Source organism: Pelodiscus sinensis, chromosome Z (genome assembly GCF_052426305.1).
Source record: "Pelodiscus sinensis isolate ZL-2025 chromosome Z, ASM5242630v1, whole genome shotgun sequence".
Taxonomy (NCBI): Eukaryota; Metazoa; Chordata; order Testudines; family Trionychidae; genus Pelodiscus; species Pelodiscus sinensis.
Genome location: NC_143085.1, coordinates 9,294,380 through 9,320,098, shown reverse-complemented (window position 1 = coordinate 9,320,098; position 25,719 = coordinate 9,294,380). Strand labels below are relative to the sequence as shown.

Below are 25,719 nucleotides of genomic sequence, written 5' to 3'. Positions count from 1 at the left end.
GCCATTTTCTGAGGAGGACCCAAGCTCTTGATCATTTAGGAGCATTAAAGAACATATGGCACCTTAGGTGCATCAGCCTTCTGGTATGACTATACTGCAGCTGGGAACATGCCTTCCAGCCTGGGTAGATAGCTCAAGCGAAGCTAGTGTGTCCAGCACGCTGAAAAGGGATGTTGCAGTACAGATGTCTGCCCCCGTAGAAGCCTGCTTCCTTTCTCATATTGTGGGGGGTTTCATCTTTCTCTCCCCCTTTTTTATTACATTTTCGAAAAAGAGCAACAAAAATTGTTGATTAGCCACATGGGGAGGGGATGGGGGAGTCCTACAGACACCTGGGATTTCCTAAACGGCAATCTTTCAGTAACCGTGTCTTTCCTATTTATTTACTTTTAATTCCACACCCACCAAGCTGTCGTTTCTTAGCAGTGAAAATGAAAAGCTGCCATTTATAGATCTACAACAATGAAGGCCTTCACCGGCCACATGTCTCCTGCAGTTTAATTTACTTTAATTCATTTTATATTGAACCAAATGATATTTGTTGGGTTTTTTTTTTAATGGAGAGCTTTCAATATGTGGGGCCACAGCCAAACCTTCCCCCCCCCGCCCCCCCCCCCGCCTTTCCTGTGGAAATGAGGAGCCCAGCTGCTATTTAAATTTCTGCTGTGCTCCACTGGGCTTTTTTTACATGGAAAAAGAAGGCTTTTTAGCATGGTGTGTAGTTTTAGGCTTGATCTTGCTCCCATTAAAGTCCCCACTGGCTTCAAAGTTGCAGGATCAGACCCTATGCCTGGACTTGCCACCCGTCCACTGCTCCAGTTAATCCAGTCCCCCTCTTTTCTCCCCCTTCCCCCTCTCCCCACACACAGCAGGGCCTTAGTTTTTCTCACAATTTGTGGCTTCAGTATTGGCCGGGATATGGTCTTGGAGACGCAGGAGTGTTCTTCTGTGTAACTCACGTTTCATGACTAAGATTTTTCCCCACTTGTCCACAGCAACACGGCTGGAAGAACAATGGTCTGTTCCTATAGCAGTGCTAGCCTGGGCCATCTGCTTTAGGGATGTTAAATATCGGTTAATTTAATAGTTGAGTAACCTCAGGAATTCTTATCGGTTAGCTGAATATTCTGTAGTCCCCAGAGCGGGCCTGGCAGCCAATGCACTCCCTCCCCACTCCCGAGGAGTCTTCTGCCACTCTGCACAGGGTGCCAGGTGGGAGCTGATCCACGAGGAGAGCCAGTTTCCTTGCAGACCAGCTTCCTGTCTCTCTGAGCCATTTTCAAAGGTGGCCATTGGTCTTGGTACCTCAGTTTTTTGACTTCACAACTTGAGATCTCTTGGGGCCTGATCTTCAGAAGTTTTGAGACCTGCAGCTCCCACTGACGAACCATAGGTGCAGTAAAGATTTGCTCACATTTACTGAGATTAAAAAAAAAGAACACCTCCCTCCCCCCTTTTTTGAATTATTAGCTTGAGCCCTGCATGGATCCAAAATTTTGTATTCATATCCACATCTGTATCTGCGGCAATGAGCACAAATATTAAGTGGATGTCTGCAAAGTTGCATGGTTCTAGATACTAATATGTATCCTCATCCATATCTGCAAAAGTGAGCTGGGGAGATCCACATCCACATATGTAGATACCCATGGATATAAAGCAGATATCTGTGGGTTTTCAGTGCTCTGTTCATCCTTTTCACCTGCCTTTAGATACTGGCAATAGTCCTTTCTTGTCATCCTCTCCAACATCCTCTCCTTTAGAACCTATCTCCCTGCTGTCCTGCGATCTGAAAGATTTCTCCTAGAGCAGTGGTTCTCAAAGTGTGAACCATCTTGCAAGTGGCTGCAGTCTTGGGGCTCATCCTCTCTCTCAGTGAGGCTCATCCTCACCTCCAGCCCTGCACCTCTTCTCCTTACTAGGTTGGAGCACCAGTGCTCAGGGGCGAAGGAGAGCACCGCGGGGCCCCAGACAGTGAAATTTCGCAGGGCCTCTCCTTTGACATGGTGCATGCGCCGTGGCGCCACGGCGCATGCGCGGGGCCTTGGGAAGCGCGGGGCCTGGGGCAGCCACTCCGCTCACCCTGCCCTAAATCCGCCGCTGCCAATGCTGGCTTCCCAGTGTGGGGTGAGGGCTGAATCTTGCAGGCTGGATCCAGCTCGTGGGGGGAGGAAACCACTCGGTGCGCTGCTACTTGCCTTCCCTCCAGCTGAGGTAACAGCAGCACAAGAAACTGCTGGCCTGTAGCTTTCCCCACTGTTCCCATTGGCTGGAATTGCAGTCAATGGGAGCAGCAGGAGCGGGGGGGGGGGGGAAGGAGAGCAGTGCCTGTGGGCTGTGGGAGACACGGAGCCAGGTTAGCACCTCCCCCCATCCTCATGCTCAGATCTCACATCCCCATTCCCGTCACTCATTCCTCTCCCATTAAGACCCCAGACCCACCTTGCTCCTACATTCTCCTTCCAAGACCCCCACTTCACTCCTGCTCCCAACCTCCCACCCAGACCCTGCACCCCCACCAATGATCCCGCTGAGATTTTTCCATCCATGTGTGGAATACATTTTGTTATGTGCACCAAGGCATGTGCAGATGTGTACCACCAATAGAAACACATGCTGTTGGCTGAGGGCAGCTCTGGGCAATCTGCCAATCAGCGGGGTGATACCTGAATCTCTACTGGGTGGCCACCCAAGCAGTCTGCTTACAGGGAACAGACACACCCCTCCCCCCCCCCCTTCATCCTTTTTGTCACCATCGGTGGTTGGCTGGTGCTCTGCAGAAAGGTTTCATTGGGCAGGGCATGCCATGGACCAAAACATTTGTGAACCACTGTCCGAGAGATTTCTTCAGTGTCCTTTTCTTTTATATGTCCTAACAATGCCGGCAATGGAGACCCTGAACTTTTCTAACTTTCAAATCCCATTTTACAACTGTCTCTCTCTCTCAGAAAGAGAATCAAGTGCTCAGAAGTTAAGAAATACCAGAGTTAAGGTTTCCCGTGCAACCTCAGTGTAGCAGGTTTACACACATGTGTTAGGGTAATTTTTAATTACGTGGGCCTATGTCATTTTCTGCACTGGATTCCTCACTCTCAGTGCATTGCCGTGGCTTGGCCTGCTGTGGGAAAGAATCCGTGAATCAGGGTTGTGTAGGGAAGCATCTACTTATCTCTGTAGATCCTCTGCCTCATTTCTTGCACAAGCTGGAGTTGTAGAGCGAATGGAATGAGGACAGCTTCATGGATAAGCTGAATGCTGCCCTGGGGAACTGGATTCTTTCTTTGGCTCTGCCACAGAGTGTCTGTGCAATGCTGGACAAGTCACTTGAACGGATTTATCATTTGGGGCGGGTCAGTAAGTGTGCGTGCCTCATTTTCAGGTTGCTGATTTAAGTCTCTGTGGGCTGACACAAATGTGGAGCACTCACCAATGCAACTCAGTCAATGGGAGCTGCGCTTAGAACAAATACAATTTTATATGATGGGAAGCATTCAGACACAGTAGGTCATAGGCCTCTCAAACTGAGGTTTGGTCTTAGCATCACTGTGCCTCCGTTCTGCGTCTGTGAAATGGGGATAGCACCCCCTCGCCACACAGAGGTGTTGTGGAACAAAAATTAATTAATGTTTGTAAAGCAGTCAGATGCTAAGGGGAGGGGAGCCACAGAAAAGGCTTTGAGGAGATTAATAACTCTGGCTTCAGGGCAGGGTTTGAACAAGGCACAGTACATGAGTCCTGGGACCACACATGAAATGACAAACTATTGAACACCATCCATCCTGTGCACTGAATGAAGCAGAAGGCTGGAAGGGGAAAAACTAGGTGATCATGTCATTAAAGACTGTATCATAATCAAGGCTCGCCAGCCACGTGGTTCTGCGCTCTGTGGATGCGTAGGTCGTTCTGTGCATGCGCAGATCACTCTGCACCGGCTCTTCTGGGTTGTATGATCATTATTTTTCAAGCCCTGATCACAAGTGGCCTGAATTAACCTTGTACTGGCAACTTAACTTCTGGCTTTTGATAACTTCTTAGTGTTTCGCATTGCAACCTTAATGGGTTCCCCTGATTTTGTGTCATTTTCTCTGTTTAGGAAACAAACAAAAAAAGCAAAGTGACAAAGCTAATTCCATCCTCTCTCATCCCCTTTAAATCTACCACACAGGCCTCTGCTATTTGAGCTAGTGGAGTAACTGATAGCAATAGCAAAATGCAGGACAATGTAGCACTTTAAAGACTAACAAGATGGTTTATTAGATGATGAGCTTTCGTGGGCCAGACTCACTTCCTCAGATCAAATAGTGGAAGAAAGTAGTCACAACCATATATACCAAAGGATACAATTAAAAAAAAAAAATGAACAAATATGAAAAGGACAAATCACATTGCAGAACAGAAGGGGGATGCGGGGGGGGGTGGGAAGGGGGAGGGAGGAAGGAAGGTAAGTGTCTGTGAATTGCTGATATTAAAGGTAGGGAGAGTGGGATGTTTGTGAGTTAATGGTATTACAGGTGATAATTGGGGAAACTGTCTTGGTAATGGGCGAGAAAGTTCAAAGTCTTGTTAAGTCCTTGTTGACAAGTGTCGAATTTTAACATGAATGACAGTTCAGAGGATTCCCTTTCAAGTGCAGATGTAAAAGGTCTTTGTAGCAGAATGCAGGTGGCTAAGTCATTTAGAGAGTGTCCTTTCTGGTTAAAGTGGCAAGAAACTGTTTTCTCTTTGTGATCTTGTCTGATATCTGTTTTGTGGCATTAATCCTTTGGCGAAGTGTCTGAGATGTTTGTCCAATGTACATAGCAGACGGACACTTTCGGCACATGATAGCATAGATTATATTTCTGGATGCGCAGGAATATGTGTTCTTGATCTTATAACTCACTTGGTTAGGTCCAATAATGGTATCAGCAGAAAGAATATGTGGACAAAGCTGGCAACGGGGTTTGTTGCAAGGGAAGGTACCAGGGTTGGTATTAGTGTGGTATGTCCTGTGGTGGTTGGTAAGAATCATCTTGAGGTTAGGTGGTTGTCTATAGGAGACTATGGGTCTGTCTCCCAGAGCCTCTTTGAGTATGGTATCCTGTTCCAATATAGGCTGTAGTTTATTGATAATGTGTTGGACAGGTTTAAGTTGGGGGTTGTAGGTGATGACAAGTGGTGTTCTATTGTTGGTTTTCTTGGGTCTGTCTTGAAGTAGATGGTTTCTAGGTATTCGTCTGGCTCTTTCAATTTGCTTTTTTATTTCTCTGGGTGGGTAGTTGAGATTTATAAATGCTTGGTAGAGATCCTGAAGCTTCTGGTCTCTGTCAGTGGGGTTAGAGCAGATGCGGTTGTATCGAAGGGCTTGGTTATAGACGATGGATCGTGTGGTGTGTTCTGGATGGGAGCTGGAAGCATGTAGGTAACTGTATGAGTCGGTGGGTTTTCTGTAGAGAGTGGTGTCTAATTTTCCATTGTTGATGTGTACGGTGGTGTCCAGGAAGTGGATCTCTCGTGTAGAATGGTCCAGCCTGAGGTTGATGGTGGGGTGTAGGTTGTTGAAATCTCTGTGGAATATCTCTAGTGTTTCTTGGCCATGTGTCCAGATCATAAAGATGTCATCGATGTACCGTAGGTAGAGGAGGGGTGAAAGGGGACGGGAGTTGAGGAAACGTTGTTCTAGGTCAGCCATAAAGATGTTAGCATACTGTGGGGCCATGCGTGTACCCATGGCTGTGCCGCTGATCTGGAGGTATAAGTAGTTCTCAAACTGGAAATAATTGTGGGTGAGAACAAAGTAAGTTGTTGTCCTCTGTGGACCAGTGTCAGAGGGAAATGAGGCACATACTTTGCCAGCAAGTTTCACAGATAGTTGCTGAAAGTAGAGGAATGGTGAGACTCTGCGGTGTTGGGTTCCATTCCACACTCTGGAGAGGAGTGTTCCCTAGTGGTCGCAAGCCCTTTTGTCTCCTTCTTTTTGTCACTGTACTAGCCATATCTCTTCCTCACCGTTGACTCCTCATCCCATTCCCAGTCTCCGCTTTTCCAGGTTTTTATCCCAGTACCAGTTTCCTTTTCCAGTCAGTCCTAGTCCCAGTCTCACTTGAACTGCCATTCCAATTTCCCCTCACCTCAATTTATTTTTCTACCCATGCACTTACTTCCTCCTTCATACTGCTTTGACACCAGCCAGAGATCAGTGACAGCACAGGAGAGATAGAAGCTCTGCTCTGAGTTCTGATTCTTGGCCTCGCCCTGTCCTGGAGCAGCTAAGAGCTGCAGTTTCAGGGAAAAGTCCTCTTGCAGCCCTGGTTTGGTGCATGCACATCTGCTCTGTTGGGATGCCACATGTGCAGTCCAGTCACATGAAGGACCTGCCACCTCTGGGCCCCTGCTCCAAAGAGTGGTCGTGCTGCACCCTCTCTGCAAAATGGTTGTATGGACTATTTATTTTTAACCCTGGCAAAGCAATGGACTTTACCCACACTTCATTGTCAGAAATGGCTGAAATTTAGAAATTCACTAAATAAATAGCACAGAGCATGAGGAAGATAGGTGGCATAGAAGATTTCAGCTCAAATGATTGAAGTTCAGCACAGTTTTATAAGCAGCTGGAAACAGGCTTTTATAATGGGACATGACAACCAATCTTATTAGGCAGAGCTCATAGTAATGCCTGTGATAACATCAGAAATACTAAATTTTGTAGCTGACTCTATACTTGCTGAAAGAGAAAGCCCTCACTTCTTTTCAGGGTCATCTCTCTGCTTGTGTTTTGTGCCTATTTTGAGATTTTCCCCCTAAATTTAAAAAAGCGCAGTTAAAAAGAAAAAAACCCTCACAGGAGGGTTGAAATGTGGCTCCACAACCCTAAAATTTTGCTGGAACAACATCTTATATGGCAACTATTTCCTTGTATTAAGTCTCATTTGTAGCTGTAGCCAGCGTGGCTGTGATGATGAATCTTATTGGAAGGCTCTCTTGGATGGTCATTCTGGTGGTATAAGTCATCCTGGATGGTGCATACCCATTTCATGCTGGTAGATGCACTCTTTTGAAGGCTATTAACATAGCTGCAGGCTGCTGAGAAGTCCATCTCTGTGGCAAGGGCTAGCCTAGGGGAAGTGAGTGAGCTGGAATTACCTTAACACTTCCTAGCCTTAGTTAACAGAACCAGAATTTTCCATTTGCTGCAATTTCATCTCTACACAGTTCTACCTCGTCTAATGCATCTTCTTGGCCAGAGCTTACCTGATTGTTTTCCAGCCCTCTGCTCTACCCTGGGAAATTCAGAAACTCTGCAGGAGATTAGTTTTAGCCCTGCCCAGCTCCTAAGTATCTCAGGAGCAGGGATGTTTTGATCATTGGTAGATTTCTGATGTTTTGTGTGAAGATACAGGACAAGTGTTGACCTAGAACAAGACCGTCTATTATGGATGCTGAACTGTCTGAGGAAAAGTCTGAGTCTGGTGGGAGAGAGAATTACAAAAGAGAGGCAGCAAAGTGCTTGCTTTAGAAATGTTCAGTGCATTTTGCTTGCCAGTTGTTTTTGTTCAGGGATTGGATGCTGAGAGGAGGATGAAGAGCTGCCTCTGCTAAAGAAAGTGATAGACTACTCATTAGCAAACTGCGACCCTCTGTCACAGGGGCTTATGAAATAAATGATGATTGTACAGAAGTGTGAGTCTGGCTAGCAAGCCCTTCTTGCTAATTTAATAAATTGCTTACATTTAGAATCCCTGATTGTTGCTGTTACATTTTTGCTATGTGATGCCACATGGGATTAAAAAGAGAAGCGGTGGGGGGGGAGGGGCGAAGGAGGTGGGGAGAAAAAAGCCCAGGTCCTTTAGCAACCGCTGGTGTGACCTCACTTGCTGTCCCATGGGAGATATGAGATCATGAGAATGCCAGAGCTCTCTGAAGGATTCGATTTGTTCAGCACAGCAGGACAGCCTGCCAAGTGATCTCATCTCTGAAACCCAGGGGGAGGGTGCTGGCTGCTGCTTTTTTTCCTGGACTGTAGAGGACTCAATCCCCACTCCCCACCGATGGCGATTAATGACAGCGACCTGTGATGATGACATCAGTGATACTATTCCTGTGGTGCACGCAGCTGAATTCTAGGGGAATTTTCCCTTCCTTCTCTATCTTTATCAAATTGAAAATCTTGACATCTTAAAATTTAAAACTTTTAGAGTGTTAATGCCCTTACAGCTGATCTCTTAGTTTATGTTCATGACCCCTGGTCCCATCCCTTTGCCCTGGCATTAATTCTTCCTTGCAAGTGATAAGTGACAAAACAAAAATGGATACTCATCAAGGTTGGGAGATCAGAAATTAAATCCTATTTATGTAGCCAGCTTCTCGGTGCTGGTTCTGGCTGGTGGGTAGCAAAGGAAAATGGAGTTAGTAAACATACTTCTATTGTGACCTCTCAGGGATATGATGAACCTGAAGGTAAACCATGGCACCTTAATGGTGTCCTTAGTAAGCATAAAAGGTTTAAAATCTCGAGGAAATACCAAGATGAGAGAATTGTTTCAGTGGAGTTTTAGAAAAGGCACAAGGCCCATTCCTGCAAGATGCATGGCTCTCTAATGGAGAGCAGAGAGATGGATGAATTCTCTTGCCCCGTGCATTGCAAGTTGATTCACTAGGATTCTCCGCAACATAGGACTGCCAAGCTGGTTGTACAATAGTAATACTCTGCCTTCAGCACAGAGATGGGGCCAGGGAAAGTCTTGCACGCCTTTTCTTTTTTATGCCAGCAGGCTGTCTTCCTTTTGACACTCTCCAAACATATCACAAAGAGAAAGTCCTTTCCTGAAAAGCTGCTAAGTGTCAGACTGTAGACGAGAGCTGGATAAAACGAACTTCCCAGGGGAGCGCAAGGAAGAAATTAGATACTTGTCCCTTTCTCAGTGCTAAATTAGGTGGCCCTGAAGAGGGCCTTAGTTGCAACTCAACAATACTGGTCTGTGCTACCATTAACAAAGAGCCTGAGAGGTGATGGACATCCAGAACTCCTCATAACATTTAACTCTCACATCAGAGCCTTTTGCTTCTCCTCGTGGCTTCCTGGCAACACAGATAATTTGTATAATTTATGTTTTACAGGGAAAGTTTTATTTGATTATTGAAGAGCTGAGCCAGCTGTTCCGTTCCCTTGTCCCCATCCAGCTGTGGTATAAATACATCATGGGGGATGATCCATCCAGCAGCTATTTCCTAGGAGGGATCCTGATCATACTGTATAGCCTCTGCAAGGTAAGGGGGACCAAGGCGGTAGGCTCTGTACATGACCGCAAAATCCCTGATTTTTATTTTTTATGATTAAAAAAAATAACTTTTTAAAACATGTCCTGTTTTAGATGCGGTGCTAATGGGGCTATATTATATCTGAACACTTCATGCTCTTCCAAGTGTTTTATCCACCCAACACCCATATCATATATTATCTATTATCTATATAGTATCTATTATCATACAATTCTCCCCGTTTTGCTGATGGTGAAACTGAGGTTCAGAGAGATTTAAGTGAGTGGCCTAAGATCCCACAGGAAGTCTTTGTCTTTCCCCCCAGGCCGAATCTACATGAACAGTTAGAACTCAGCAAGATGGGTTATGAATCCTCCCTCACTAGCCTGCCACTATCTAACTGTCTGTGTGTACCATGCTGATGTGCAGTAACAACTCCTCAGAGCGCTTTGATCTAGCTTAGAGTGCTTTAGCTGACTGGTCACACACCTCACAAAGGTCCACACAGACAGTGAGACCACAGCTGGCTCTCACAAAGCAGATTCACATCCCAGGTTGCCACAATCTAAAAGTTCATGTGAACAAGCCCCATGTATCAAGCTGACGCCCTAATGACTGGACCATCCTTCTACCTTATGAAAGCAGCCATGAGTAGATACATGACTGCGAGAACATCATACAAGGGCAGCCAGAATGATGTCTGGACTCTGATAGATGGATATAGTTGTATGGAAGATACTGGTTTAATGCCACCAGTACCTCAAGCTAACAGTCCCATCAGCTTGATGGATCTTGTCCAGACAGGAAGTTTCTTGGATTTTGCCGTTGTTCTTAATTACAATAACCAGGCTTTTGGGCAGGATAAACCTTGATCCTCAACCTAAATGGGCAGCAAATGGACTAGATTTTGCCTTCTTCTGCAGGAGGTTTCTGTGTGTGTAAGAGTTTCTCCTCTTTGAATAGGTCTAGACTGCATTGCTTTGTCAGAAGACTAATTTTAGAAAAAAGTAGATTGGAAAAAGGTACGCCATCTGCGTATCTTTTTCCGACTTAACAGTGGAGTCTAGACATAGCCTTTCTCTTTCCTTTTCACTAGAGGCAAGATGAGGGGGGAAAGAAGTGAGTTTTGCAGTTACTTCTGAAGGATGTGAGGTCTGTAATGTGATTCTCACCATTGCAGTGAGTGGGTTGCCAACCAAGCATTGTGCCCCGCTTTTGGAAATTGGACTATTTTATTGTTCCTATGGAACGTAACCGCTAAGGGAGCTCCTGCTCTTGGTTAGTTTGATCTGTCGCTATGGATGAAACTTCAAGATGAGGACTGAGATTGTGAAGTTCACCAGTTCTGCCTGGGGAGCCAGAGTAGCGATTCGAGTGGCTCGTGTCGTTAGTGGCTGGTATTACAAATGGATCAGATTGTTCCATTCTGGGCAAGCTGGAGTTTTGTAAGGTCAGTGTGCGTATTCCCAAGTACAATGAGTTGGGATAGCCAGCCCTGGAAATCCCAAAGGCATGGATTGCTTCTCTCAGGTCCTTGAGAGACAGCCCCTAGGCAATTTCAGATGGAAAAAGCTGGTTCGAGCAGCTATAGCTCTCAGAATATGTAGAAGCTGTGATGAGTCCAGGAGAATTGCCAGGCTAGGAACTGAACTGGCAGTTAATGGCAGACTCAGTGTTCAGAGAGAGTTTTACTCTACTTCCTGGTATTGGCCAAGTACTGAGATAGTTGGTCAGTGGTGGGGAGTGAGATGTAGACATGGGATTGCCTGCATATTGTTGACAATTTTGAGTCTCCAGTGTGCCATCCTTTCTCCCCATGGTTTCATATAAACAATAGAAGAGGATGGGAGACAGTCTAGGACCTTGAGAAACATTGTGGATCAGATGCATGGTAGCACAAGGAGAAATTACCCATCACCGTTCTCTCAGAATACAGCCCCAGTGGAAAGACTGCCATCAGCCCAGTTTCTCATTGATCTCTGTTCGTCCTGCAAGGCAGGATAAAGATATCTAATGTTCACACCTGCCATGAGTTCAGGGGACTGAGCTAGATAACCTCACAAGGTTCCTTCCAGTCCTACAAGTCTACCTTTTATAGTGTTATCAACAGCTGTGACTGCAGAAGAAGGGTCTAGTGATAGGACCATAAATCTCTCCTCCCCTTATCCCCATATGGACAAAATGAGTAATGCAATTTCTAGTCAGTGTTCGGGCCTGATACCTGGCTGATGGGGATCCAGGAGCCTAGCAGTCGAAAGAGATAAATGAAGACTGGTTTTGGCATGCTTTCCATTGGTTTGTTTAAGAAAGGCAGGCTGAATGCTGAGTCTAGTGGTTCTCAAATTTTTTGGCCCATGGCCCATCCTGCTTAACACAGTCCTTTCCAGGGATCACCAACTTACCACCCATGATAAAATGGGTGCAGGAGCAGGCAGAAGGTGCCAGCTTTGGCCGGGAGGTAGGGTGCAGGAGCAGGCTGGGGGAGGAGGTCTGGGTTGGAGGTTGGGCATAGGAGCAGGCTGAGGATGGGGGGAGGGATCTGGGTGGGAGGTGGAATGCATGAGAGGGCTAAGGTGGGTTAATGCTGTTAAACCAGAATCAGTCTGTCCACACAAGGGAGTTGTACTAATTTAACTGAAGTTGGTAACTGAAGTGGCTCAGCTAGATTTGACCTATGTCTATAAAGTCCGGAGACAGCTGCTGCTTACAATATATTTGTATTGCCTAGAGCAGTGTTTCTCAAACTCTGCTCTGCGGAGCCCCAGGGCTCTGTGAGACATCTCCAGGGGCTCCGCGAGGTTGACAAGCTGGAAACTTCGATAGGTACAACACGTACAATCAGTGGACTGTTGGGGCGCCGCATAAATTTTTACTCATGTAAAGGGCTCCGGAGCCCAAAAAGTTGGAGAACCGCTCGACTAGAGGACTCCATTTATGCTTGGTATTGCACAAACGTTAGTGAGGGACAGTCCCTGGTCTAAAGAGATCACAAAATAAATAGACCAGACAAATGGTGGGAAGAGAAACTGAGGCAGAAAGGGGACGTGATTTCCCCATGGTCGCAACAGGACAGTGGGCAGAACAGTAGCATCCTAGAGTAATGCTTATTCACTGGACCGCAGTACCTGTCTGTGCTGTCAGTTGTGCTTTTGAGCATTAAACGGTTTCATGGTTTGGTGTGGAAGGGCGTTGACCGTAGCCTCCAAGAGGGGACCTAAATGATCCTATCTGCGTTTCCTGCACTATGAGGGGCACAGTTCTGAGTCCTATGTCGTGACTCTGATTTCTTGAAATGCTTTGAGTGTCTCTTGTGTAAATCCCCTTGTGAAAGGGAAGGGATGTTTCCAGTCTTGGGCTCCAAACATGGCTCCTGTAGAGAGAGCATCCCGGGTTCAGGCCGTTTTTCTCTATGGCGTAGGTTGTCATTTCTCCACAGGATGAGGGGCTGACTTCTGAGGTAGCGGGATGGCAATCCGAGTTGATGAAGCTGTCGATTGTTCTGAGAAGTTCTCCTTTTTTATGATTTCGCAGCTGCGGTATCAAAGGAGAATCAAAGTGATCTACGGCCCTTCACTGTGGCACAGGAGTAGGGCTGCAGAGTGCCTTTCTGTTGAAGTCTCTCTGCATATGCTATTAGCAGACAAGTTTCTTCCCCTTCTTCTTTAGCCACAGACCCTGCTGATCTACAAGGACGAACGTGGTATGAGGAGGGACTTCAATGCCGTTACTTCAGAAGAGCGTCTTTGTAACAGATCAGCACCTTGCTTCGCCACCGCTTATGCTGCCCTTCTTTGACATCTTTTAGGAATTCTTAGCTTGCATAGTTCTAACTGCCAGTTCTGCACCGTCCCACTCATGATGCTGCCAAGGCATGGCTGATAACCAACAGCAGAGGTCAGGAATGAGAGGGAACTGGCTCATCTATTTATCTTGTAATCTCTTTAGACCAGGCTCTCCTGCTTTAAGCAAATATCTGCTACTATTAACCAGAAAAGATCTGTTTTAAACCTAAAAGTCTGCTTGCAATGAAGGCCTCTCATCTACAGCCTCATGTTGGGAAAAGCCAAAAATTTGGGCAAAACATGGCCTGATTCTCCTCTCATTCTGCACCTAAGTAAATCGGGATAACTCCATTGAAGTCCGTAGAGTTAAACCAGTTTAAGTGGGAAGATAGTACAGCCCAGTGGCTGAAAGTCCAGGAATGTGCTGCGGATCATGATGCTTTTTGTATCCATGGCCATATCCAGGGTTTGGAGTGCTGGGGCGATCAGGCTGGGGAGCTCAACTCTCCTTTTTCCTGGGGATACTGTGTGAGAGGATAGGGTGTGGGTTGAGAGAGGGAATAAGCTGTTATTCATTTCCAGTGCAGTGCATGAAATATTAGGTGCTTGGATCCCATTTACAGTCACAGAAGTTGCAAGTCTAATTCCATGCCCGACGCTCTGAAAATATACCCCTAGGAGCCCACATTAGCAAAGCCACAAACCACACTGGAAAAACCACAAAAGCCTATTTGGTGCTCAGCTCTTCTGTGCTCTTGGCAGGATTCCAGGGCTTTGCTTGAACTGAAATGCCTCTCCAGGACATGAAGGGTAGGCCCTGCAGGTCCACGTTAGAGTGAGGTGGTGTGTGACAGCTGGCAGTGGTCATCTCAGTACAGATACCTGACTGATTTGTAAACACAGGGCTCTGATTTTGGTATTTTGTTAATATGTGTGCGTGCACCATGTCTCAATGCCCGGCCAGAGAGACGAGTCCTTCCCAGAGAGCTGCTAGCTTTCTGAGGAGAGGAGAGGGCAGGGGTAGGAAAACAGAATGGAAAGGCTGGCTCACTGGAAGGAATGGATTTTTATTGCCAGGTTAGGGACCTGGATCTGAATCCCATCCCAGTCTCTCTCCTTGAATCAGTTTAGACTGAATGTACATAGTGTTGTACCCTTCCAGCTCAGTAAGGAGCAGCATTGGCTAGTTGTGAACAGAAGTGAAACCATTCTTGGGCCAGATAGATGGTGTCTGCAATTTAGATTTCGGTGGGTAGCAAGAGAAATAAATGTAGCTGGGAGGATACTGGAAGAGACTCTGGGGCTCCAGCAGAGACATAAATAAGCCTGAGAGAGAGAGTGGGGTTGTGAGAGAGCTGTTGCCTACCAAGGGATCAGTAATGTTTAAAAATCCGTAACAGTCCACAGCCTCAAACCCGAGGAGCTGATTGGAAACATTACTGGAAGGACCCTGGGAGCCCTTTTATCTGCTGACTGGAAGCATTACTGCTGCCTCCATTTGATTCCACATCTATTGCACAGTGATCTCACTGGCATTCTCTGCAGAGACACCACTAAATCACACTGACCAAAAGACCCCCCACTCCTCCCCCCAAAAAAACATCCTATTTTTCTGATGTGTGTGCATCTCCTGTAAGTCTAATACCGTTCTTCATGTTAGATCTTCCCCTGGCCCTCCCACTCACTCCATATCTAAGCAAGTTAGAGATGGAAAAGTCCTGTTAACGCCATGCAACCCCACTCCTTGCTAATGCAGAACTATTCCCTGTGGGGCCTTTTCTCACATCTTGTTTAGTCTCATTTGCAGTATGGCTTTCTCTGTTTGTCTTGGGACACCATCCCACCAGCTGATAAATTAAACTCTCTGAAATCTATCTCTGATATTCCATTAGACTTTTAGCTCTCTCCTCACTGCTGTGTTATGCTAAATAACTTTTCTGGCTCCTGGGTATTTATCCTTCTTGATATATTTGTAGACAGTTACTGAGTTGTGCCCCCCACCACACACACTGACTCACCCATTGTCACCACTTAGCCAGTCTGTATGTATTTCAGAAATCAGCCTACACTGCTTTTGGTTGCTCTTCTCTGAACTCCTTCCAGCTGATAATGAAACATCCAGAAATGAATGGACTATTCCACTAGCAGGCATATCAGAGATCAGACCGTGAGGGACTGTTTTGTCCCCCTTTCTTCTAACATGTGTGCCCTGCTTAAAGTTATAGTCTTCTCAGTGGTGTTGTGAAGACCAAGACTATAGGAGGGTTAAAAGAACTAGATCAGCAGTTCTCAAACTTTAGCAACTGGAGGGTCCACATTTTGATTAAAAGTTTATGGGACCTTCCCTGCTCCTTCACTGATTCTCTGCCCCTGCCCCCTGCTTGTTCCAGACTTGCTCACCCTCCCTTACTTTCACATTCACCAGGCTGGAAGAGGGGGTTGGGATTAAAGACCATGTCTTGTATGTTGAGCTAAGGCAAAGTTAGTATTTGTGCCTGGGATCTTTCACCCATATTGCACAGTTAGCTCATGTGTTCTCGGGACTGTTCATCTAGATGGCAGTAAGATCAAGGGACTTTCCATGGTATAGGCACTTCCAAGAATACCCTCAAACTTATCAGGCATATCGTTACTTGGAAAAACCCAAAATAACTAGTTGAGACCAGACCTAATAACCAAGTAGGACAGAAATAATAAATGTGACAAACGACCACAAAAGGTTGATGGTAACGAACTGATACATAGGATAATAAGTTGAGATCAGTAATAAATTAATCTCTTGGAAAAAGAGATTTGTAAGATAAGGAAATACAAATAAGAAGAAAAGAAAACATCCCCTACAGAATATGCATCCAATATAGCAATGTCAGCATAACATATGATAAAAGTAGTGTCCCAACCTGGGGGTGGGAGGAGGAGGAGATGTAGTCCATGGAAGGAGCGAGAATGATGGCCCCTGGTGATGATGGGGAAGGCAAAGGTAACGAGTAAGATGATGGCTAACACCTCAGGTTGTTCTCTAGGAGAAATAGTGTGAGTATATGGTAGGGAAATATGACTGTACATTCCCTATCCATCCTACGAAATTGGACTGTGCTAATTGTATTAATAAACTACATTTGTAAATATATACAAGAGTTCCTATCGTGTGAGTGTTGCAACGGTGCACATCAGGGTTCCCAACCATAAAATAATTGAATACTGGACCTGATCCTGGGACAAAGCCTGTAAACCCTTAAGGTGGTAACCCAGCATTCATATGCAGTCTTAGAACAGGCCACATGGTGAGGGCACCAGCTAGGGGTGCAGGCTCTGGAGGGTTGTGGCTGAGGGCTGGTGTATGAGAAGGACAGAGGATGCCTGCTCGAGGAGGGAGTTTGGGTGCAGGAGAAGACTGGGCTGGAACATAGGGGTTGGGGTAAAGAGGGGGTTCAAAGTGTTGGCAGTGCTGACTGCAGCTCCCAGAAGTGGCCCCGCAATGCACACAAGGCTGTGTGCACTGCCCTTGAGCCCACTGGTGCAGCCCCTGCAGCTCCCATTGATTACAGGTCCTGACTATGGGAGCTACAGAGTCAGCTCTGGGGGGGGGGGGGGACGACAGCATGCAGAGCCTCCCTGGCTGCCCATGTGCCTAGTAGTTGCAGGGATCTGGTGGCCGCTTCCAGCAGCTGTGCAGAACCAGGATAAGGAAGCCTGCCTTAGGACTCCAGTTTGAGAAACACTGACCTAGATAAATTCATGGAAGATAAGCCCATCAGTGGCTCTTAGCCGGGATAGGCCGGGATGATGTCTCTAGCCTCTGTTTGCCAGAAGCTGGGAATGGATGGCGGAGCGGGAATCACTTGGTGACTGCCTATTCAGTTCATTCCCTCTGGGGTAGTTAGCATGAGCCAATCTCAGAAGGCAGGATATTGGGCTAGATGGACCTTTGGTCTGAACCAGTATGGCTGTTCTTATTTGCCACATTGCAATACAGCCGGTCCCCAAGTTATGCACGGTCGATTTACGACCGTTCGTACTTATGACCAAACCTCCCATTAAGCAGTCGTAAAGGTGATCTCCAAGTTATGAACGTGATTCGCGCTTATGAACAGCGCGGTTGCATGTAAATGAATGGGGTCTGACTTACGAACACTTCGAATTACGACCAAGTGTTTGGTTCATAACACGTTTGTAAGTCAGGGACCGACTGTATAAACACATGTCTGTTTCTCTGCTCCTGGTCACCCCAAAGATTCATGTGCATGACTGCTTCCCAGACTTGCTCCTATCCTATGAATATCTCTTTGGATATCATCTCTCCCGAGAAGTTTGCCAAGTTATAGGACTCTATGTCTGTCATCACCCTGTAAGCAGTGTCTAATGTTCAGTGTTTCCATTGCAGTCTTTTGACATCTGTGGCCGGGTGGGGAGTGTCCGGAAGGCATTGAAAGTCCTCTGCACCCCTCAGGTAAGTTGTCAGTGTGTGTGGCTGGCTTGATTCAGGAACGGTTCAGTAAAAAAAAAAAAAGGTTCAGTAAAAAATTGCTCAGGATGCTAGATTTATGGTACTTTTGAAAAATGTCACCCACCACTCCAGGTCTATGATAAGTAGCTGTAACTAGTTCCCATCCTTTTGAATGGGGAAGCAATTCCTGACTTCTGCCCTTCCCCAGCAATGTTAATGGATCCTGGCATGGCTAGTTTATTGTGAGATGCTGCATCCCTTTTCTGCAGACAGATTGACGTGTATGGCATAACTTTGGGTTTGGGTTAGTTTCCAGTGAGCTCTATTCGGTGAAGTAAAGCTGGACATGAGAGGAAGCATTTGTGTCCAAGCATGAGAGCAAACCAGATAATTTAAACTAGGGATGTGATAGTGTAGTAACCGATTAACTGATAAGCTGTAACGGATTAACTGATTATCGGTTAATGCTGTAGACTACACACATTTACCTCCCCCCACACGTGCCAGTAAATTTTTTAGCAGGCTGGTCAGCAGCCCCACTCAGTTCTGGCTCATGCCAGGTCCAGAACCTGCCCCCTGCTGCAGCTCTGCATTTAAAGTGTATTAGGAGAAGGCAGTTCGGCTCAATTCCGGCTTGCCCTAGGTCCAGGAACTCAGACCCCCATCCCATAGTCAGTGGCTGCTGCTGCCACATGCTGCTGCTGCTTTATCAGAGGCAGCAGCAGTGGGCAACAGGCAGCTGGTTTTTAAACTGGCTTCCCTTGTGGACCAGCTCCCACCTGGCACCCTGCGCTGCTGCCTCTGATACAGCGGCTGCCGGCCCTGCCCTTAGGGATTATAGAATAGTCGACTGATAAAAATTCATGAGGTTACTCGACTATCCAATTAACTGGCTTTTAACGTCCTTAATGTAAACCCTTTTGCAAAGAAAGGCTTTTCTTCTTCCCTCTCCCTAACAGACTTATGGAGTTCGTGCAACCAGCCAGCAGTGCAGTGAGGCTGGAGATATCTGTGCTATTTGCCAAGTGGAGTTCAGGGAACCTTTGATCCTTTTGTGCCAGGTGAGAATACCAGGCTTGCCAAATGAGTGCTGCCATCAAACTCAGTGTAGTGACTTCCAAGCTCTATTTTATAGGTCTCTGTCTCACGCCCAGTGGACATCTGCCTAAGTCACCAAAGTCCCCAACAATACTTAATAATTGGGTACAGCTCAGCCATATGAGTCACATTACTACATTATTCCGGGGGGTGGAATCCTATAGATAATGGTGGAAAATACTTATTCTATCATCCAGTCCTTCCCCCTGCCAGTGCAGAGGAGTTTTTACTTCATATTTGCTAAGCACTGACATTGTGTATTAAGCAAAAATTAATAACAGCACTCTGTGAATAATACACCTGGGCTACGTCTACACTGGCATGATATTGCACAAATACTTTTAACGGAAGAATTTTTGCGTTAAAGTATTTGCACCATCAGAGCTTTCTTGCGCAAGAGAGCGTCTACACTGGCATGTGCCTTTGCGTAAGAGATGTGCTTTTGCACAAAAGCATCCGTGCTAGTGAAGATGCTCTCTTGCGCAAGAAAGCTCTGATGGCCATTTTAGCCATTGGGCTTTCTTGCGCAAGAAATTAACGTTGCCTGTCTACACTGGCCTCTTGCACAAGAATACTTGTGCAAGAGGGCTTATCCCTGAATGGGAGCGTCAGAGTATTTGCGCAAGGACCACTGATTTTGTACATTACAACATCAGTGTTCTTGTGCAAATACTTGTGGCCAGTGTAGACAGGTGGTAAGATTTTGCACAATGCATCTGCTTTTGCACAAAATCTTGCCAATATAGATCTGATGCTGATAAACCCTTTACAACATTCCACACATTTCATTCATATATGTGAGGCTGGTAGCACTGCCTATTATGCTTGCTTAACACTTTCCTTTATAAGATCCTGTTTTCTGTTGCTTATCATTTTTTGTCAAACTTGAGTTCAAATTTTCCATGCCTGAAGTTTCCCTTTTGATGATTATTTTCTGTAAAATTTCAGCTGAAGCAATTCAGCTATTTTAGGGAATGAGGCTTGAAAGAATACATTGTAAAACAAAGTTCTTAAAAGTACTGGAGACCTTTCTTTTGAAAAACTAAAGCATTTTAAAACTGTCATATCCCCTCGCTTTGGAGCTACAGACTTCAGATCTGGAGCATGCTCAAATCTATCACAGCATGTAGTGCCATCCAGACTGCGCATATGCCATCCTCACAGTGCAAGTGAATGTGTGGCATCCAGCCTAAGGCTACGTAGACAAAACCAGACTTCCCCTGTAATGGCTGCTTCTGGGGTGGGGATAGATACCAAAAATGAGAACAGGGAATCTGTCTCCCCTGTGCTCACAGTGAAATCCCTGGTGGCACCCAGGCAAGATGGAGGAAGATGCCACATGATTCAAATGCAGATGGGACAAAAGCTGGAAATGGGGATTTAGGAAAGAGGGCAGAGGGAGAAAATTTGGATTGAAAGCTTGGGGGGGGGGAGATTGGAGGAAGAGAGAAACAGGCACCAGGAGAAGTGGACAGAGATGGAATTGCCAGGGCAGGAGACTGGACTGGAATAGTGGGGATGAAGAATGGGGGGTGAGGCAGATTGGGTGGGTCAGGTAAGGGAACTAGGGCTGGCTGGCAAAAGACACTGGGAGCAGGAGAGGAGAGACTAAGATGGAGAGTCCTGGAGGAGGGGGAGGGGGGACTAGGACTTGCTGGACAAGAAGCTTGGGACTAGGAAGAGACGCCTGTGAAGTGGAGATGGAGTCTGACCAGTTGACTAGAGTAGGTCTTGGGTGAGAGGACTGAGATGAGGACAGGCTGTGAAAAAGGGAGCAGAACAGGTCAAGTTTGCAGGGGGGAGACAAGCAGAAGGATTTGTGACCATTGGCACATACTCCCCTTCAGTGCTTAGAATAAGGATGGGGGCACTCCAAGAATTTGGTAATTGGTCAAGAGCTGAACTCTTCCATGACATTTATGAAGTGGATACAGGATTTATGGTGGAGATTGAGTGCAGGAGAAAGCTTGGGATAAGGGACTGAGGTGTGGGGAGGGGAGGGGAGGGGTGCTCCGGGAAGGAATTTGGGTGAGGGCGGAGTTGTGAACCTGGGCAGGAGAGTAGGGTGCAGACTGGTGTGCAGGGTCTGGAAAAGAGTATGGGTGCTGAAAAGGATTCTGATCTGAAGAAGGGGTGCAGGGGATTGGGGTGCAGATTCTGGGAGGAGGTAGGGTTGCAAGAATGGGGCACAGGGTTGGGGTCAGGCTCTGGCTGAAAGACACTAACCTGGGCAGCACCTGGCCAGCAGCCTAGCTGGTTCCTCAGCCATGGCTCCCTGCCTTCCATGCCCCTACGCTAGTTACGGGAGCCACGTGCAGCTGTGAATGCTGCAAGCCTGGAGGAGGAGGGGTACTTCGTGCACTGCCTGTCCTGCAAACAGGTGGCTCCTATGGGCCAGAAACTGGCCAATGAGAGCTGTAGATTGTGCTTGAGGTGGGAGAAGTGTGTGAGAGTTGCTCTGAGTAGCATGCTGGTTTGACCTGGTCGAAGCTCCTGTGGGCTGGATCTGGCAGCTTGGGAGGCCAGATTTGGCCAATGGCCCATATTTTGCTTGCCTCTGGCCTAGAATATAGCCAAGATACCCAAGAGTCTCCATTCCTCTACTGTCAGTGAATACCTTCCTTCTCTCATCCTGCTCTCGTGCTGGTCCACACAGAGAGTCGACAGACTTGGGCTAGAAGTAGCTCTGTAGACAGTGCTTTGAAGCTGCAGCTCAGACTCTGAAGCCAACCTCCCTCCACAGCATCAGTGCCTGGGCTCTGGCTGACAGACTTGCGGCCACTGGTTCCAAAATACTGCATAGATTTACCCCTCAGTTTTTGAGAGCCTGGCCTGCACATTGAAGAGAACAGATACCTAGTGCAGAGCACAGAAACCTGCTGTTATGTCTTCAAACAAACCCCACACTTACAAGAGCTGTGTTTTGTACATGTGTGTTTCATTAAGGCATGCTGCTGACTCCGTTATTGCCTGTGCAGGGCCAGTATGCTCATATTTAGCTTTTATTTTTCATGCTGATGGATGAGCTAGATCCTACAGGTTGTCCCTATCAATTCACAGGGCCAGGGCCCAACAGAGTTGTGGATTCACTTCAAGATAGAGTTGATTAGGGATAGTTGCTTTTATTAATTTCACTATGTCACTGCTGTTACAGGCTTAATCTGCCAGATGGTTACACAACTACTGCAAAGTAATACACCAATAAGTATAAGCAGAGAAATGCATAAAAGAGTAATAGGCACTTAGAAATGCTTACGCCCCTTCAATCTGCAGGAAGTTCCATTCTGGTCACCCCGCACCCCGCCACAGCGGATATGGGTCCAGCTAGGGGGATCCAGGGCACCCTTCAAGATCTAGGTCCCTGGTGAGACTCAATGAGCATGGGACTCCCTACACTAGTTATACAACAGCTGTTTACCGGGTGTGCATGTATCTGGCTCAATGCCATTCTTATCACTCTTATGAGCTGAGACCAAGGCCAAACTTGTTGATTGCTTAGTAGTTTCCCAGCTCAAGACATGGCTAAAAGATGATAAAGCTCAGCTGCTGTTTGGGCTTGCAGGGTCCCAGGCCATGCTAAGCTGGGGACAACAGGGATGGAAACTTCCATCCCAGGCCTGTTAAGCTGCAGGACCCCCATATGACTTTTATGTGACAGTCCTCTCCTTTCAAACTTATATTGCTTCCTGTACAAAAGCTTCTGTGTTCCACGCATGCCCTGGGCGACAGGGCAGTTCCCCCTTCTCATCCCCTGCTCAGCCTGACAGCCTCCCCTTTTTCTCCACAGCATGTGTTTTGTGAGGAGTGCCTCTGCCTGTGGTTTGACAGGGAGAAGACCTGCCCTTTGTGTCGCTCCATCGCAGTGGAGACTCTGCGCTGCTGGAAAGACGGCACCACCTCAGCTCATTTCCAGGTTTATTAACCCCAATGCACGTACCAGTGTCAAGATGACGTTAGCAAACAGAAGGAAAAAGCTGGGAAACGCCTTGCTTCCGAGAACTGAGTGGGTTGTTGTCTTCGTCTTTCACCCAGCTCTCTCCCGCCATGCAACTGGGGAAGCAAATTAGCATGTTGTGACATCTGTAGCAGGCATCAGAGTCTGTTAGCATAAAAAAATCTGCTAAGGAGGGGGACAGGGAGAGGGTTTTCAACTCTTCCCCATCAGATCCCATTCCTGCCACTCTTCTTTGCTAACATAGAGCTGTAATCCTTGTGTGAATTTGCTGTCTACTGCACAGATTACCCCAGGCTAGTTCCTCTTTGTATATTCTCTCTGTGTAAATAAATGTTGTGTTTGTAGAGAATGCGTTAAGAAAATTTCCCATTGTATGTGCACAGTCCACAATATTGGAGGAAAGCCTTCCTCAGCTGACTTATGAGAAGTCAGCAGATTGGGTCTGTGTCATTAAAACCCACCTCCTGACTTCCCTAAATCTGTCGCCATATAGTTACACTGCCGCTATTATATCACCTGGGGAAATGCTTCAAAGTCACTACTTCAGTGCCACTGGTTCAGACATTCATAGGGTTTGGGGAGAGGTTAGTAGCCCATATCCCTGTTGTTGTCATTGATACCATAAAACACATGGGTTGCCGTCTTGATCTTTATGAAATCACAAGCAAATGAGGACAGGGTCACACTAAAGAAACCAAAGCAGGTGGCATTTCCTCAGTTTTGAAATGTTTCCTCTTTGGTGTTTGTGGTCAGATTATCTGCTTCCTCTGCAGACGGGAGAGTGTGAGAGTCAGGGGAGAAATTAAAGCCAGGTCTGAATTTTAGTTCAAGGGCTAACAGAAGACCATGTAAGGAGATGGCTTTCTCAAGCACAGCCCTCAAACAGTACAGAGGTAACTTTTTAAAAAGGCACCTCGTGCTGTTTCCTGGGGGTTGGTTTTATTAAAAAGCAAATCAGCAGTCAGATAACCTATGGTTTTACTCAAAACTTTCTTCGTAGGCGTGGGTGTTCCTAGGATTCCTTCCTTAGGGTTGCTCAGTCCACACCTTAGATCCTTCCTCTGTAGAGAGCTGTTCCCACTTGTCTCAGTGAATCAGCAGAGTCCACCTTTTCCCCCTACTCCCCCCCTCCCCCCCAGCAGGTTTGATGCCTGCTAACAGGGTTCAGCTTTCCATGCAAATGCTCCCAGCCTGGTACAGATGTAAGGAATTTGGATTCTTTTGAGATGTCCAAAGATGATCCATTAGCTCATGTTAAGATTTCTCCTAGATCTAGGGTATGTACCTGGATCTGGCCAGCCTTGCTGCAAAGAGGCAATATTTCTAGATCTCCTATCATGGTGACAACTCCTTTAATGGAAGCAATTGGAGGTCCCCTCCTTTTATGAGAGCTGTGTGAAACAAACTTGAAGGGCTGTTTGTTATGAAGACCCTGCAGTCAGGTTCCAACTTCGAGGGTATTCTGGAACAAACATTCTCTATTGATAAAACCCCATCTCACCAAAACAAGCAAATGGCTCACTTCAGACAAAGCTTTTCCAGAACAGCAGCGTGTACCTTTAATAGGCACAGAAACATCCTGTATGCTGGAGTAGCACAAGTCTGTATTTTACTATCAGGGTGTTTGTAGAGCATCTTACACTGGCACACAAGGATGCAAATGGATTTGATGTTTGTTCACTGTATCTTGAGCTGGAGATTTCTCTTTCACTAGACAGTTTACTTTTTGCTGAACACCAGGGGAAACTGCTTCATTAAAGCAATCATGACATCTTCCATGCTCATTACTATGGAAATGGCTGTAAGGTTACAATCCCCCTTGACTGGATAATCAAGCAGGAAGAACTATACCTCTGGGAAATAGGGCTGCATGTAGGTATTGGTTACTTTCCTCCCCTCCTACCGTAGAGCCTCCTTGGGGGAAAAATTAAAGCAAAGAAGAGCTAATGGCAATTGAGTTTTGCCTCAACTTTTCTTTGAAAAAGAAAATAGCTAAGCAGGGAAGAAATGATGGAGGCAGCATATGAATCAATCTTGAATTGAGAGAGATGGGATGAAGGGAGAGGAGCCCAACAAAATGAGGTGAGGTGCCTTTGCTATAAGCTGCTGTAGAAAGGCATGAACTAAGCCAGTCAATCCTCTACTTGCTTCCAAAGGAAGAGCCTTAGATTCTGTTAGAAATAGGAGAGATTTCCTATTGTCATCCAATTTTTGGTATGTGTATCATAGCTTGGGTGAACTTTTATCTGGATGGAAAGGCAAACAGCTGACAAGAAAGCAGAGGTGCATGTAGTATGGAGGGGTTCATCTTGAATTCTGTGTGTAATACCACTGTGTGTAATACCACTAAGTGAAAGGAATAGGTTAATGTATAGTTTTTGCTTCCTAGAGTCTCATGGCTGCTCTGAAAACTTAGTTCTAGTTAGGAGTGGCTCTTTCTTTGCCTGCCTTTCATTGATATTGCAAAAATCAGTGTTGTGGGGAATGATGGTGAAGTGCATCAGAGTGATAGTAGGAGAAAGATTAAAACTACTGATGGTATTTGACATTCTGAATGTAAATAAGCTCTGTTTGTTTATCTAGTGTCTCCTCCCCCTGCCATCAATAGATGCAAGATTTCCCTGTTGATGTTGATCTTTTTTTTTTCGCCCCCCTCTCACCATCCCACTATTATCTTCTGGGTGGAACATGAGAAAAAGAATTGGTATCTTAATAGTAAATTGCTACAGGTTGAACCTCCCTGCTCCAGCACCCTCGGGACCTGACTGGTACAGGACAGGGGAATTTGCAGGATCAGGGGAGATTTGGGAAGGCAGGGTTCTTCTCTCTAGCCACCTGGGCTCTTCCCCCAGCCTCACAGCCCTGCGAGCTGCTGCAGCCCAGGTGCCAGGGTTCTGTTGCCCCATGTGCTCCCATGGCCCCAGCAGTCCTGTCGGTGGCCCCATGAGCTCCGCCCTCCCCCCCCCCCACCAGCTACAGGCTGTGATATCCTATGGGCTCTGCCACCCTGCTGGCCCTGCCAGTCAGTTCCACTGCGAGCCACTGGCAACATCTGCCATGGGGGTTCTATAGTGCAATGACATCCATGGCCCTGCCAGACCATGGAAGCTGCCAGACTAGAGAGTCCCAGACCACAGAGGTTCAACCTGTAGAATTAAAACTCTCCACTTCTGCCAAAACACTCCAGAAAAACTTAATGC

The 25,719-nt window shown here is 46.5% G+C and overlaps 1 protein-coding gene across 6 annotated transcripts in view; it reads left to right on the top strand.

Annotated features, from left to right (window-relative positions):
• Nucleotides 1-25,065, top strand: part of RNFT2 (ring finger protein, transmembrane 2) — a 47,873-nt gene extending 22,808 nt beyond the window's left edge. For 5 of the 6 annotated variants that reach the window (XM_075898177.2, XM_006128314.4, XM_089775286.1 and 2 more), the window contains 4 exons: nucleotides 9,097-9,246; nucleotides 17,404-17,469; nucleotides 18,426-18,527; nucleotides 22,352-25,065. In XM_075898177.2, coding sequence (XP_075754292.1) covers nucleotides 9,097-9,246; nucleotides 17,404-17,469; nucleotides 18,426-18,527; nucleotides 22,352-22,486 — 453 coding nt within the window. In that variant the 3' untranslated portion in view covers nucleotides 22,487-25,065. The remainder of the gene's footprint in view (nucleotides 1-9,096; nucleotides 9,247-17,403; nucleotides 17,470-18,425; nucleotides 18,528-22,351) is intronic. The other variant, XM_089775287.1, reaches the window with a different exon arrangement.
• The last annotated feature ends 654 nt before the right edge of the window (nucleotides 25,066-25,719 follow it).